Here is a 16,868-nt window from a genome sequence, read left to right as displayed (position 1 = left end):
CCAATTGCTTCCATTGTTTCCCTCATCTGTAAGTCGCTTTGGATAAAAGCGTCTGCTAAATGACTAAATGTAAATGTAAATGAGAGAGCATTTAATATTTTTTCAATGAGCTATGAACAATAATCATAGATTACCAGGCCATGTTTACAAGTAGGATAATGGCTGGGGCAAGGAAAAAATTAACAACAAGAAAAAAACAGACACAAGTTTTTTAAACAGCTAGAAAGCAGACAGTTAGGGGTTATTAGGGTAGATTGGGAACATATGTTTTCAGCTGTTTGTTAAAAGGTTGTGATGGATTCTGCAACTCGAGTGGAGGCTGGCAGCTCATTTCACCAGAGTAGAATAGAATAGTTGAAAAATTTTGTAAGCAATTTGTTGTCTCGTTGTGACGGAGTCACTAGGAGTTGCTCATTCGTGGATTGTAGGGGACGAGAGGGAATGTTGACCTGTACGAGTGAGTTAAGTTAAGAGGGTGAGTTTCTTGTCTTCTTGACTTCTGTCTTGGTAAGATTGAGCTGGAGGTGGCGTTCCTTCATCTAGAAAGAGATGTCCTGAAGGCATGCAGAGATATGAGAAGAGAGGGTGGGTCATCGGGCTGAAAAAACAGGTAGAGCTGTGACACATCTGCATAACAATGGTATGAGAATACATGCACCTTGATGATTGGACCCAGAGAGGTAGTGTATATTGAGAAGAGGAGAGGAGCAAGAACTGATCCCTGAGGCACCCTAGTGGTCAGCTGGTGTCATCTGGATGTTACTCCTCTCCAGCATACTTCAAATGATCTGCCTGTAAGATATGAGTGGAACCAGCTGAGTGCAGTTCCATTGATGCCCAGGTTGGAGAGGTCAGACAGTGAAGTGAAAAGTGAAGTGAAAGTGACCTATTAGTCAGATATGGTGACCCATACCCGAAATGTGACCTCTGCATTTAACCCATCCAGTGAGTAGTGAACACACGCACAGCAAGTCGTGAACACACGTAGACCCAGAGCAGTGGGCAGCTATCACTGCAGCGCCCGGGGAGAAAGTAGGGGAGAAAGCCTTGCTCAAGGGCACCTCAGTCATTACCCGCCGGCCCTGGGAATCAAACCGGCAACCTTCTGGTCACGAGTCCGACTCTCTAACCATTAGACCACGAGTAGGAGCTGGTGATTCTGTGAGAGGTAAGAAGATCGTTGGTTAAACACAACCCTTTCTGAAGCCTTTGACAGGAATGGTAGGAGTGAGATTGGTCTGTAGTTGCTGACCAATGAGGGGTCCGGTGTTGTTTTCTTGAGAAGGGGGGTTGCTGCTTAGATAGTAAATAGTTGCGGCTCAAATTCGGCCCACACCTTACACCCTATACCACCTATGTCTGGCCGACATACCTCATAGAATGATGGCACTTCGGCGATCTCTCTGGTTTTCGTGTTGGTTACACATTTAACAATATATGCAGTATGCACAGGTAAAACCCAAATGTGAAACGGAGCGCATACATTCAGTGCTATTTATTTTTTGAATAATCAATGTGATAGGACACACCAGGGCAACAAAACTCACATGTTCCACTGTAGCAGCTCACATTACAGCCTGCCTAGAAGAAATCTCAGCTTGGATGAAAGAGCATCACCTCCAGCTGAACCCTGCCAAGATGGAACTTGATGGGGCACACAAGATGGGGCACACCCCATGGTGCAACACGATCTCACCATCCAACTTGGCAATACCACAAATAGGGCTGTCACGATTATTAAATAATCGTCTCATCGCGATTGTGTGACCTCATCGCGATGGTTTCAGATCATCCCAATTATTGCACATCTCTATAGAAGACACTAGGGGGAGCGCATATTGCATATTTTATTGTATATATTGTAACTCAAGCATGGTAGTACTTGTAAAATGTACCACCACAACACAATCACTTAAAAAAAAACTAAAGCATATACCATAAAAATAACCTGCAGTACAATTTAATATTATTTCAGTGTGAAAACCAGTCTACCAAAATCTCATTAACATGGAAGTAAACTTTTAGTGTAGTCTTGCAAGTGAGAAAAAAACAGACTAGAAGCTTTTCTATGACTGATATCATTTTAATGGTGGCTTCAATTCACTCCTGATCAATTTACTTAATTTACAAGTATTTGGCAGTTGTATTATTGACAGGTAAAAGCCTAAACCTTAAATATATGACCCAATTTGTTCTGATATATTTCCAAGAAAAACAGCATAGTCTTCTATTCAGAACAATATGGTCATTTCAAAGCTGAATAAAAAATGTATGAGAATTAAATGTCAAAGCTCTAAAACAGACAATTAATCGTCAGCCAAATTTCATAATCGTGACAGCCCTAACCACAAACACACTTTCCAAAACAGCCAGGAAACTCTGAGTCATATTTGATGAAGAGCTGTCCTTCAATGATCACATCGCAAAGACAACGCGGTCATGCCGACATGCCTTATTCAACATCAGAAAGGTTAGACCCTATCTCACTGAGCATGCGGCACAACTCCTTGTCCAGGCCCTGGTAATCTCAAGGTTGGACTACTGCAATGCTCTCCTTGCTGGTCTTCCTGCAAAGGCTATCAAACCACTCCAGCTGGTTCAGAATGCAGCAGCACGTCTCGTCTTCCAACAGCCCAAAAGGACTCATGTGACACATCTCTCCACTGGCTACCGGTTGAAGCCTGTATCAGATTCAAGTCAATAATGCTTGCCTACAGGACTATCACTGGATCTGCACCGGCATACTTTCACACCCTCCTACACTCCTACACCCCATCAAGAACCCTGCGTGAACCTCAGCAAAGACCACAATCGATTTTGGACCAAAAAAGCGTCTGCAGTGGAGATAGCTGATCACAAGCTCAGACAATTAGGTTTGGAGAAGCAAGCACAAGGATATTTAAGACAGCAACGTGAAATACAGTAAAACTGACAGAAAAAACCTGGATGTTGTTCATTAACATCCTCTTGTGCCATCCAAGATGTAGATGACATTGTTTCTAAAGTAGAACAGTGAAGGAAGTCTTAATCTGAAATCGCAAGCTTTGGTCATTCTTACAATGCAAGTGATGTGTTTGAAATTTCAAAAAGCAGACACAGGCAACACAAACGCAATCCCTGCGCCTCCTGACAATATATTAACGTCTTATGAAGTGAATCACAAGATTTATAAGAGACTGATCATTTTTTACAGCATTATAATCAATAATCAGTCTGCTTATTGTGGCGAGCTGCCCAGTGCGCAATTAGCGTCGCCATGGAGACAGTTTACACCTTCACCCAATCTCAGCCAGCATAAAAGGCTGAAGCCGAAAAAACAGTGAGCTACGACTCCAAGTCATGACTAGACTAACGCTTTCTCCTGTGTTCATCCAGGTTCGGACGAGTAACGACCGGCAGCTGCACTTCACGCTGAAACACTCCACAACCCAAGCACACACAGGAACCTTGGTTGCACCGAGCACAGCCCCAAATGACTTCACCTGAAACTGGACACATTCCCCACATCTGGCTTTTCTGGCCACGGTCCTCTTCTGTGTTCTAAATAAAAACACCCTCTAGGGCTGGTAAACTGTGACTTTTGTACGTCTCGTTACTCTGCTCGCCACAGCTGGTAGAGAATGTGGGCATAGTAACTTAGCAAAGGTTCGTACCAAGTTTACTAAACACCATCAATCTTGTGTTACAGGAAGCCACTCTCTCTCGCGCACGTGGTCGTAACACGAGCGCCATGGAGGAAATCATCCGCCGGCTCACCGACCTCACCACACGACAACAGCAGCTTTCCGAGCAGCTAGCATGGAGGCAGGAACAAACAGAGCGGTCCGTGGAGTTAATGCACGAGGCGACGACAGCACGGATCCCGCTACCGGATGCTCGAGCAGCGGCGCACCACTTCTAATGAAGCTTACCGAACAGGATGACATCGAGGCATACCTTCCCTCATTTGAGGTGGACCTACGAGGAACACGCCCCCGTGCGGTCCCAGGCCGCCCAGTTATCGCGGCTTGCACACCTCAGCCCACGACGCAGGAGAGAGAGTGGAGGAGCCGCCCCGGAGGATGAACCCTGGATGGCGACCGCAGGAAGGCACCTTGAGGCCAGTAAAAATACCTGTGGCCCCCAGCCCCTGGACGAGCTGATGCCCACTGAGCTCGCCTCCACCGGGCCCTGCGCTTGGCTGGTGGGCTGTGTGCTGCACCAGACAATGCCCTTGGGAGCTCCACGACGAACAGTGCGGGTTGACGGCCGTGCCGTTACCGCCACGGTGGACTCTTGCAGCTCTGTGATGCTGGTCCAACCCGGCGGGAAGTCCACCATCCCGATCACCTGTGTTCATGGGGATACCCGTAGCGTGCCAGGTGACACTGGCCGCTAGACCGGGAACATGGACACTGGAGGTCGGGATTGTGGACGACATGCCAGTCCCTATGTTGCAGGGGCGGGACTGGCCTTGGTTCGATCAGCTACTGGCCACCACAGTGCAGTCTGCCAGTCGCGGGGCTCGTCAACAAAGGCGCTGACCCCAGATGGCCCAGAACCACCGGGCCATCCTGATGGCTACAGAGAGCGAGCGGGAGGGTGAGTGCCAGAACCCTAACCTATTTTCCGACCTTTTTCAGCAGCTGACTGGGGGAGGGTCATTCGGAAGAGAGCAGTGGGAAGATGAGCGGTTGCGAAACTGCTGGGCCCAAGTGAGAGTCCTCGATGACGAAGACCGCCAGCCCTTTGTGATCAAGAATGGTCTGTTATACTGTGCCGCCCTGGGGCAGGGGGAGGAAAAGCTCATTCTGGTAGGTCCTAAGTCCATGACCAAAACGTTCCTGGAACTAGCACACGCCCATCCCATGGCGGGACATCTGGGGGCCGCCAACACTGCCAGTGCATTCAGGATCGCTTCCACTGGCCAGGACTCGAGGCCGAGGTTAAGAGGTTCTGCCAAAGCTGCTCCACCTGCCCGGGGACATGAGCACATTCTTGTTGTCGTGGACTACGCCATCCGATACCCAGAAGCCCTGCCCCTGCGGAAGGCCACCTCAAAGGCTATCGCCAAGGAGCTGTTCCTTCTCTTCAGCCGCATAGGCATCCCCGAGGAAGTCCATTCATGGAACTCCATTCATGTCCCAGCTGATGGCGGACCTCTGCCACCTGCTCAACGTGAAACAGCTCCGGTTGTCCGTGTTCCATCCCCAAACCGACGGTCTGGTAGAAAGGTTTAACCAGACCTTGAAGAGGATGCTCCGCCAAGTGGTGGCAGAGGATGGGCATGACTGGGACCTCATGCTGCCCTATGTACTCTTCGGCATCCAGGAAGTGCCCCAGGCATCCACCGGCTTCACCCCTTTCGAGCTCCTCATCGGCCGGCAACCCCGCGGGCTACTGGATGTCACCCGGGATGCAGCAAATACACGTGCAGCAAATGAGAGCCCGCATTGACCGAGTGATGCCCCTCGTAAAAGAACATCATGGATGAGCTCCTGGAGCGGTTGGGAAAAGCCTACTTCACCACCACGCTCGATCTTACCAAAAGGTATTGGCAGGTGCCCTTCTCCCGACTCCCGGGTAAAAACGGCGTTCAGCACCCTATCGAGACACTGGCAGTGCCGGGTGCTGCCGTTCGGGCTACATGGGGCACCGGCCACATTCCAGCGGATGATGGATATCCTGCTGCTGCCCCACAAAGAGTGGCCGAGAGTACGCGGCCGCCTACATCGATGATCTGGTCATCAACTCGGTGAGCTGGTAGGACCACCTGGACAGGTTGCGGAGAGTGCTGGTGGACCTATGGAAGGCCGGCTTAACGGCGAACCACAAAAAGTGCCATCTCAGACTCGCCAAAGCCCAGTACCTGGCATACAGGATCGGAGGGGGACTCATCCAGCCCCAAGTGAAGAAGGTGGAAGCCGTTCGGGACGCCCCCGACCCCGCAACAAATCCCAGGTACGTGCCTTCCTGGGGATAGCGGGTTACTATCTGTGCTTTATCTCCAACTTTTCATCCATAGCCAGTCCCCTGACCGACCTGACCAAAAAGGGGCAGCCAGAGACCATGACATGGACCCCGGAAACGGAAAAGGCGTTCCAGATCCTATAGCGAGCACTGTCCTCCTCTCCTGTGCTGCATGCACCGGACTTCGGCTGCCCCTTCACCCTCCAGACCGATGCTTCAGATACCGGATTGGGCGCGATGTTGTCCCAAACCCAGAATGGAGCGGAACACCCTGTAGCCTACATCAGCCAAAAGCTCACCCCTGCCGAAAGCCGGTATGCCACCGTGGAGAGAGAGGCCCTGGCCATAAAGTGGGCAGTTCTGGAGCTTCGTTATTACCTCCTAGGATGGAGCTTCACACTGGTGACCGACCACGCACCGTTACAATGGATGGCCAAAGCCAAGGACACCAACGCCAGGGTAACTAGATGGTTCCTATTCCACTTCAAGGTGCCACACCGGGCCGGGACCTCCCATAGCAACACAGACGGTCTGTCGAGGATGTGGTCAGGATGGACATCTCGGTCAGGTAACTCCCCCCTCCCCCCAACAGCTCCCTCCGTCTCCCCACAGGAGGTCCCGTTGTACAAGGTCAACGCTTTGGGGGGTGGGGAGTGTGACGAGTCACCCATTGTGCAATCAGCGTCGCCATGGAGATGGAGGAAATCAGAGTGGCGCACCTGCTGGTCGTTTACAAAAAATAATCTAAACATATCTTTATGATGAGGCATGGTTAGATTGTAAAATTAAGAGTGTGGGGTAGATATCAGGCATGATAGTGAAATAATGATGGAACTCCATTTTAGAGAAAAGTACACATGGCCAAAAAAGTTGCTAATTTTATTTACATAAGTACATAGGAGCCTACGATCGGATCATTATTTCAGTGTAGCTATTGATACCTTTTTTTTAAGTTGAGCCACTGGATTATTTTTTAGAGTGTCTATGTATGTATGTATGTAACTGAAAATACGCAGAGAATTGAGTTGCCAGCATGGTTTGCTCTCTTGACTGCATGAGGAGAGTAAAATTGTTATTTTATGTGTGTTTTTTATCATACAGTAATTGTGAAGAGTAATAGTTTCACTTTTGAGGTTGAGGATAAGTACGTTAGCTACATTTCTGCTTGTGTGTGGTTTTATTTAGTGTTTTAATATTGTCCAGATAATTCCTGCCAGCACCATTCATACAAACCATGAAACAACATTTTGTTTTTCATTTTTATGTTCCTCACATAACTTGTATTTAATTTGTTCAAATCAGCTAAATGTGATGTTAAATCTTAAATAATTCTTAATCAACAGTAAATTAAAATCCATACATTTTAACTTTTTGTGTGAAATATTTCTTTTAAGTGTAGTGGAAATGTAAGCTTCAGTGCAAGTTCTGCCAGGAAGACTAAATCTTACATCACTTACAACGTGTAGACCTAACCAATCATCATTTAACCAATCATCAGCTAACACTTGGAGTATATACGATTGCCACTCACCCTTTGTTTGCGTTCGCAGTTGAAGCCGCTGATATTCAGAAGCCGTTGATTTTCAACCGCGAGCGACCAGCAGCAAACCAAAATGTCACAGAAGGATTACGCCATCTGTGACTACATAGACTCCGAAGACGATTTAATTTCTCCGTCTCCTCTTACCGTGATATGTAGTACTCGGATCCAGTGCCGCAACTCTCCATGGGCCCAGTGATCTTCGGCCAACATCACCACTACTCCCCGCCGGTATCCCCGTAAACCCAGAAGTCTCCAGAGAAAATCTGCTCCTACTTGCTCAAAATACTCTGGGTAGATCTCCCAGTAATGCGGATGTTACACAGACAACTTCAGCGCTGACAACCCAGCCAAAACAAGCTGGCAGGACGCAGACCGGGAAGTCTTCTCCTCGCCCAGCCAAAAGATCCACGCAGCCCACACAGACATCATCTCCTCCACCTTCTTCCAAATCTGCAGACGCTAACACGCAGCTCATCCAAGCTGTTCTAAACCTTTCAAAAACTGTTAAAGGACTGGAATCAAAGATGGCGAATTTAGAAAACACTCTCACAAGCTCCGGAATTAACCTCCAGACTAGCCCAGGATCTTCAATAATTCTCCTTCCTCCCCTAGGACCAAGAGATTATCTGGACGCACATTCAACATCTACTGCAGCCCCACGCATGCCTTCAGTTCAAACACCAATTCACGTTGCTCCCGCTTCAATCGCGACTTCTCAATTCAACCTCTCCACTTCTGTCCCAGCTCAGGTTTTCGGTAGGTGCTTTATTTCACCAGCAGCAGTCACAGTGTCCCCTCATCTAGGAAACAATATCATCCAAGGTAAGGACATGAATTTAGCTACACTACTGCTTCCTTCGCAGCAGCCGATAGGAAAATGGATCGACTGTGGCTGTTTTCCTCAAAACATCAGATCCTAGACTGCAACGTAACTTGTCATTCGCCGAATTTGTAATTGCTTTTAGCACCTGCAGAGACATTCAGTGTCAAGTTTTCCCAGATTGTAGGGAAGAATTAGATACCTACTTAGACATGATGGTGGATTTTAACCAACACTACGGAGGTACACTATTTTATGAATACCATAAATCACTCGCGGCAAAATCCACCTCTCATAGCTCTCTTCAACACAAGAATAGACTGGTCCGTTACCGATAACGAGCTACTCGTCTGCCATTTCGGCGGTCAAAAGATCCTGTTATGTGCCATAAGTAATACCAGGCATAAACATGGGCTTATAAAGACTTCAGTGAGACACAACAGGGGGGCAGAAGAGCCACATGCGGCCCGAGAGCCATGGATTGCCGACCCCTGATTTAGCTAAATCCTCTAGCAAACAAACAGATAAACGCCTGCCCATCACCTTATCCATATTACACAGATTAATCATATCTGTGCGGAATGGTCTGTTTTCCTCCTACATCAACACCATGCTAGAAGCCTTGTTTTTAACAGCTTTCTACGGTTTCATGTGCCCAGGGGAATTAGCTTCAGAATCAAAACAATTCGATCCTACAAACAGCCTTTCTTTCTCCAACATTCATTTTTCACCTGTTCCTCAAGCACTCTAAGAACGACTCTCTAGGATCTGGCACAAACATAATACTCTCTAAAATTAACAACAGTTCTCCTTCAGCCGGTCTATCGACGTTGTGTTGAGAGATAGACTGGGGTTTGATCTTGAGAACCTATCATCTCCGAGAGGAATTTAAAATTCCAATGGGCTTGGCGAATGGCACACGCACGTCAGTCCCCGCCCCGTGCACACGGGTATAAAAGGGAGGTGGCGGCGGCAATTCACTCATCTTTTTGTTCTTCAGAACCTGCATGACGGTACATGTCAAGCGATTCTTCTCTCCGAGAATTCTCCTTCCAGACAGCTGGATTTACGATGCGAAGCAGCAGATTTCTCCCTCTCGGTAGCGGACTTCCCCTGGGCTACTCGGCAGTGAGCCGCAGATATTTCTAAAAGAGCAAATTTCCTCTCACAGTCTGCACTGTCTTCGGGCATGGCTCGAAGCTGTGTTCTTGGGTATGACAGGCTCATCTATGAGTTCAAAGGGCACAACACCTGTATGGCATGTTGCAGTTCCAGCATGGCAGGGCTCATTGATTAAGGTGTTGCGGTCACGGTTGGCTACGTTCTTCGGGGCTCACAAAGACGTGGAATATGCCGTTTGCGGCGCATTCCCGTCTGACGGGCTCAGGAGCTGTTACTTCCCTGGACGGTGGGGCAGCTAAGGGATATGTCGACGTCCCCCAGGTGGAATGTGCAGTCGCAGTGCACCGCAGACGCTGCCACTTGGAGGGATGGACCAAGGCTCTCTTCCAGGGCATGCAAGCTCTTTGACACTCGCATCGAAGACTTACGATGCTGTGGGTTAAACAGCCTCCGGTCTCCACGCTGTGGTGGTCCATCAGGTTCATAATGCTATGGCGACCCATCGGGTCATAAGTCATAGCGTTAAGATTTGGCTGATGGGAAGACCGACCCGGCTGCGTACGAAGGTGCGACGAAGGTCATGGCGGGTGCTCTGGGTCGGATGACGTCCACAATAGTGGTCCAAGGGAGACATATGTGGCTCAACCTTGCGTAGTGACTCTCAGAAGGCTCACCTTCTAGATGCGCCCATCTCGCAAGCGGGCTGTGTGGTGACACCATGGAGGTTCTCTGTGGTGAAGCAGACTGCTCCGAGGTATCGAGTGCAGCCTGCCCCCCAGCAGCCCCCCCGTGGTGGCCCCTCTGGTACTGGGGCCCTCCAAGCGATGGCCCGCCAGAGATGCAGAGCCCAGCGGGAGAGGGCTTCAACCCCATTGGGAACCCGCCTAGGAGTCAGAGCGGTTCGAGGCGAGAATGCTCCCGGGCTTCGGGCCAAGGTTGCCGCCCTTCTGGCGAAAGGTGCGATCGACCCCGTCTCTCTTACCAAGATGTCTTCCGGGTTTTACAGCCCGTACTTCACAGTACCCAAGAAAGATGGGGGGCTGCACCCCATTCTTGATCTGCGCTCCCTGAACAAGCACCTACACAAGCTACCGTTCAGGATGCAAATGCAGAAGCGCATCTTGGAGTCTGTTCGGACTCACAGGTCCTGTGCAAGGTCAGGGAAGAGTGACATCAAGTACTGCTAGTTGCGCCGTACTGGCCCAACCAGACTTGGTTCTCAGACCTGGTGGCTCTGACGACATATCCCCCCTGGCCGATTCCCCTGATGAAGGACCTTCTGTCGCAGGGGAAAAGCACGGTGTGGCACCCCAAGCCAGGCCTCTGGAATCTCCACGTCTGGCCCCTGGACGGGACAAGGAGACCTTGAGTGGCTTGCTGCCGGCGTTCAGGGAGACCGTCCTGCAGGCTAGAGCCCCTGCCACTAGGCGTTTATATGCTTATAAGTGCCGTCTCTTCTCGTCCTGGTGTTCTTCCTGAGGGGAGAACCCACAGAGTTGACCGATCGGGTCGGCGTTGGCCTTCCTTCAGGAGAGACTTGAGAGCAACCTCTCCCCATCCACGCTGAAAATGTATGTAGCCGCTATTGCCGCTCATCACGATCCCGTGGAAGGTATGTCCCTTGGCCAACATGACCTGGTCACCAGGTTCCTTAGGGGCGTGAGAAGGGTGAATCCACCTCGACCACGCTCTGTACCCTGTTGGGACCTTAATGTGGTCCTACAGGGCCTTTGAATGACCCCTTTCGAGCCCCTCAGAGACGCCAGTCTTCCTCAGACTGAGGATGTATGACTTCGCCAGACTTATGGATGTATGAATAGCTTATATATATAACTTTCAGTGATGTCTATGTTGTTAGTGCAGGAGAGAAGATGGAGCTGCATGTAGGTGGGTGAGCATCGTTTGCTGTCTGATGGCCTGCGAGAAGAAGCTATCTCGCATTCTGCTGGTTTGGGTCCTGATGCTGCGATACCATCTGCCTGATGATAGCAGCGAGAAGAGTTCATGGCTCGGGTGGCAGGAGTCTCTGATGATTTTCCTTGCTTTTCTCACACATTGCTGGGTGTAGATGTCCTGGGGGGAAGCTCACCTCCAATTATGTGCTGGGCCGTCTGAACTATTCTCTGCAGGGCTTTCCGGTTAAGAGCGGTGCAGTTCCCGTACCAGGCGGAAATGCAGCCAGTCAGGATGCTCTCCACAGTGCAACTGTAGAACTGTCTGAGGATTTTTGAGCTCAGACCGAATTTCTTCAGTCGCCTGAGGAAGAAGAGACGTTGGTGGGCCTTTCTCACTACTGACTGTGTGTGGGTAGTCCAGGTGAGGTCCTCTGTGATGTTTACACCAAGGAACTTGAAGCTGCTGACCCGCTCCACTGGAGTCCCGTTGATGGTGATGGGGGTTGCTCACTGGTCCGCCTCCTGAAATCCACCACCAGCTCCTTGGTCTTACTGATGTTCAGAGAGAAGTTGTTGTTGAGACACCAATTAGTCAGGGTGTGCATCTCTTCTCTGTAGGCGGATTCATCGTCATCGGTGATCAGACCTACCACCGTTGTGTCATCCGCAAATTTGACGATGACATTGGAGCTGTGCATGGCTACACAGTCATGCGTGTACAGGGAGTACAGGAAAGGGCTGAGAACACAGCCCTGAGGGGATGCAGTATTGAGGGTCAGTGGGGAGGAGATGTTGCTGCCTACTCTGACCACCTGCCGTCTGCCTGTCAGGAATATTTATAATAGATATTGTCTTAAAGTGCACACTCTCAGCTTTATTTAGAGTGTATTCACATCCAGATTATCTGAAGGATTTAGGAATTACAGCTCTTTAATATGAAGCGCCCCCCTTTTTCAAGGGACCAAAAGTAATTGGGCAGTTTAATAAAAAGCTGTTTTATTCACATGTATGGGCTTTTCCTTAAATAATTTTGTCATAAATGAAGCATGTTAAAGGTCTAGAGTTGATTCTACATGTGGTGCATTTGGAAGCTGTTGCTGTGAACCCACATCATGGGGTTCAGGGAGATCGCCATGCAAGTGAAACAGACCATAGTTAGATTTCAAAAACACTACAAATCCGTCAAAAAGATGCCAGGAACATTAAGAGCGGCCAAATCAACAATTTGGTACATTCTAAGAAAAAAACAACACACCGCTGAACTCAGTAACAAAACAATCCTGGGCGTCCATATGAGATAAAAGTGGTGGATGATGACATTATCCTCTCCATGATGAAGAAAAACACCTTCACAACGTCCGGACAAGTGAAGAACACTCTCCAAGAGGTAAATATGTCAATGTTTGTCAATCAAAACAATAAAGAGAATACAAGGAAAAAATAGAGAGGGTTCACAACAAGGTGCAAAAGCCTCAAGAATAGGATGGGTAGATTAGACTTCTGAAATAGCCGAACAAGCTCTAGAAAGCATTTTTTTTGGAGAGATCAAATTAATTTCAGCCTGCATAAGACTAAAAAGAATAAAAGATATGGAGAAGGCTTGGAATATCTCATGATATGAGCATACAACATCTTCAGTAAAATAGTGTTCAGGCAGTGTGATTCCATTTCCATGCATGACGTCCTCAGGCACTGGGTCACTGGTGTTTTTTTGGTGATGTAACAGAAGACAGAAGCATCCGGATTAATTCTTCACTTGTCTGGAAGTTGTGAAGATGTTTTTCTTTATCATGGAGAGGATAATGTCATCATCCACCACTTTGATCTCATATGGACACCTAGGATTGTTCTACCACATGCAGAATCAACTCCAGACCTTTAACATGCTTCATTTATGACAAAATTATTTAAGGAAAAGCCCATACCTGTGAATAAAACAGCTTTTGATTCAACTGTCCAATTACTTTTGGTCCCTTGAAAAAGGGGGGCGCTTCATATTAAAGAGCTGTAATTCCTAAATCCTTCAGCTAATCTGGATGTGAATACACTCTAAATAAAACTGAGAGTGTGCACTGTAAGACAATATCTATCATAAAACTGTAACTCGAAAACATATTGATACACAGCTAAAATGTGCCTCTGTCCAAATATTTATGGCCCTAACTGTAAGTCAGTGAAATACATTTTTTTTAGTTAAACAGTTCCTTTAAGATACTACGTTTTACTGTCAAAAACATGGTGCTTTTGGATGTCTTGTGTTCATGTAGAAAGTATTTTTTAATATTTTGATTTCATTGAAGAGAAGAGAAACAAACCAGCGAAATACCCAGCAAGGTTTGAGTGGCACCATCTGCAATCTACGCCTACGCCAAAAATCACAAAACTACATAGCTGCTATTTCCAAGGGCCAATTACACACTCTGTGTATAGTCTGTTTTTAAACAATAAAAAGCTCAAACCTCTCTAGCCCAGGGGTCTGCAACATACGTCCTGGAGAGCCACAGTCCAGATGAGTTTAGCTGTAGTAATCCTGAAGACACTGATTAGCTTGTTCAGGTGCGTTTGATTTAGAGCTGGAGCTAAACTCTGCAGGACTGCAGCTTTCTAGGACCGATGTTTCCAACCCCTGCTCTAGACCAGCGGTTCTCAATCCTGGTCCTCGCGTACCCCCGCTCTGCATATTTTGTGTTTCTCTCTTGTTTAACACACCTGATTTAAATCGCCAGCTCGTTAGAAGAGAGCTCAATGAATGAATCGTTCCGATTGACGTGCTCCCTGACCAGTGTTCATTGCTCTCTACTCACTGCACACAGGAAATCGGCTGAAGTTAATTTAAGAACACGAACACAGCGTCCTCACACAGACAAAACCTACTACGGAAGTTTCAAGGGTTATTTAACCGTAATCTTGAGATTTGCGTAGTCACGCTAGTGCCCTTTGGATGGAACGTATACGCCCATTTCGAACTGGAATTATGGCAGAATATCTAGTGATGTTTACTTCGCAGGGCTCTTACGGGCATATTGAACAAACCTCCGAAGCGGTAGGAGAAGCATACAACATATGCAGAGCGGGGGTCCGCGAGGACCAGGATTGAGAACCGCTGCTCTAGACTATCCTCCAATACCACAGGCAAAGGAGTAAAAGCTCATGCCATAGAAAAAAACACTTTCCCATTTGTGATTAAACTTGCAACACTTTGAGGAACAGCTGCCAACAAGTTGTATTTTCATTGTCGATTTGTGGGTTAGAAGCCTAACGTGTTTGTTTGACTCTTTAAACCTAACAGTGTTTTATGACACTGTTTATATAACTATGTATATTTATGCATTCAGTGTTTCATGTTGTTTTATGAAGTACATCTTTTAGGGGTGTAACGGTACGAGACTATGCGTATTCATACCAAACCATTTCGGTACAGGACTTCGGGTACGGAGCACGTGTACCCATTGCAATCTTTAACAGTAATTAACAGTAGGCTTGCTTTACATGTGAAGCATAATTCAAATCAAAGTGTTCACATGAAAATATTAAAGAGCCCGTATCTCAGACAGTTTCTGCATATCTCATGTTAATCTTGAGTACTTCCAGAATAGTATTGCACCCTTCAAATATCCGTAGAGTCTTTAGTTTGATCACATTTATAAAAGACAGATACAGCTGTACGATTATTTCCAAAAACATACGACGCGCGTGGGGGGGAGGGGTAGGCGGAACTAAAGCAGTGTGCACCCATTGCCAACAAAACACAGACATCAGTTGCATGAGAAGACAACACGTTTAACATTGTAAATAAGTCAGAATGCACGAAAAGCCGTTGCACGGCCGCTTTAAGTGGCTGAGTGCAAGTTTGTTTGGTCTCCGTCTGTTAGTCTCCACCTGTTTATTCTCCGACATTATGCATTATATTTACAGATTTTTCCCACATAAGGTTCATACAGTTCATACTGTAGTACATAGATTTTTTCAGAGTAAATACTATAGTATACAATAAAGTATTTGTTAATTCAATATTACTGTTGTTTAGTAACGGTCCCCCTAACTGTACTGAAATTGATGCAAAGCACGACTTAAAAACCGGGGAACATTCCAAACCATGAATTTGGTGTACCTACATCCTACAATACACCAGAAATAATTTGAAGTCAGCTTCCAAATTCCAGGAAATGGTCATGGTCAAGCCAATGGTCAAAAGGTCATGAACACACATACAGATAAAAACTTTATAGCTTAAATATTACTCAAAAAACTTTAGCAAGACCTACCATGACCATGGATGTTTTGATAATAGGAGAAAGCTAAAAGCTGTATTTTTCATGTTCTTCAGGATGTACGACCACCAGCGTGTCCCCTCCACTGTGTCTCCACTGTCATATGGCAGTAACGGCAAGCAGCTGTGTTCCACCTCATCCTCCTTATCCAGCCACAGATGCAGTCGTAAGCATCTCTCATCCCGGAGCTCCAGACCTCACTCGTCCAGCAGGGCCAAACGTACGAGACCTTGTACACACATTCAAATCTCCTGTCGTAGCCCAGTATCTGTAGGGTCTGTATTCTGCATCAGTCTGAGGATGTACTCTATCCTTTATGATGCGTGTGGAAGTATTTACTGTAACATGATTAAAGATGCTTATAGGACTCCAGATGGCTTTTCATTAGACTGCCTCTACCGTCTGTCATTCAGCTATATCACAACACGCCATTACTCTAAATTAACATAGCAGAACCTATAAGAACATCTTTAGGGGGGTTTATTTCTAGCTGCCATTTCCTAAATACCAGCATGAGATGGTTCCTCACAGACAACTGAATTTTTACTTTGCTCTGGTATTGTTGTAAATCCAGCTGTATCTAACTATGGCTGGTTTAAAGATAGCCTGATGTTTCCTTTTACGTCCACTTCAGGGTAATACAGCCAAGGTGTTTTCAGGAATCAGTTTTCTAAGCATTCAGTAGTATTCATCCTGGAGGCAAATGGCATTACTCCAAGGTTGCTCTCTTACGGATCAGTAGATTTTGCTACAAAAATCATTGTTAAACAATAGAGTTGCTAATTGCAAAAAAATTGGTGTAAGTGTAATTTCTCATGTTTACCTCTCTCTCTCTTTCTACCCATCTAGTGAAGATGGAGGATCTTCAGACAATAAAGCGAGAGCTAACTGTAATAAAGATGCAGATTGATGGTCTGTTAGACAGTCTGGACAGGATGGACAGACAAAGACAAGAGTCCACAGGTTAGAGAACAGTAGAGCAGACAAAAAACCTCTGCTATTTTCCAAGGTGGTGTAGTATGACTATGTTGCCCCCTAGTGGACAAGAACAAATTGAATTGTATTTTTATGAATCTATTGCAGGGGTGCAAGACTCCACTCCTGGAGGGCCAGTGTCCTGCAGAGTTTAGATCCAACCCTAACGAAACAAACCTGATTCAGCAAATCAAGCTCTTTGGAATTACTCAAAACTATCAGGGGAGGTGTGTTGCAGCTGGTTGGAGATGTGCTCTGCAGGACAGTGGTCCTCCAGGAATTGAGTTTGACAC

General features: G+C 47.0%; 1 protein-coding gene across 4 annotated transcripts in view; it reads left to right on the top strand.

Annotated features, from left to right (window-relative positions):
- The window catches only part of LOC130550742 (uncharacterized), a 54,770-nt gene that overhangs the window by 6,796 nt on the left and 31,106 nt on the right, over positions 1 to 16,868 (top strand). Inside the window, exons 2-6 of one of the 4 annotated variants that reach the window (XM_057328246.1) lie at positions 3,376 to 3,566; positions 3,689 to 6,517; positions 7,500 to 8,248; positions 15,657 to 15,820; positions 16,450 to 16,563. In XM_057328246.1, coding sequence (XP_057184229.1) covers positions 15,658 to 15,820; positions 16,450 to 16,563 — 277 coding nt within the window. In that variant the 5' untranslated portion in view covers positions 3,376 to 3,566; positions 3,689 to 6,517; positions 7,500 to 8,248; position 15,657. Of the gene's footprint in view, positions 1 to 3,375; positions 3,583 to 3,688; positions 6,518 to 7,499; positions 8,249 to 15,656; positions 15,821 to 16,449; positions 16,564 to 16,868 lie in introns of all 4 variants that reach the window. The other 3 variants (XM_057328244.1, XM_057328245.1, XM_057328243.1) reach the window with 3 other exon arrangements.

The sequence above is a fragment of the Triplophysa rosa genome, unplaced genomic scaffold (assembly GCF_024868665.1).
Source record: "Triplophysa rosa unplaced genomic scaffold, Trosa_1v2 scaffold417_ERROPOS45129+, whole genome shotgun sequence".
NCBI classification, from domain to species: domain Eukaryota; kingdom Metazoa; phylum Chordata; class Actinopteri; order Cypriniformes; family Nemacheilidae; genus Triplophysa; species Triplophysa rosa.
Note: the sequence above shows the minus strand (reverse complement) of the source record. Positions and strands in the feature narration are given on the sequence as shown.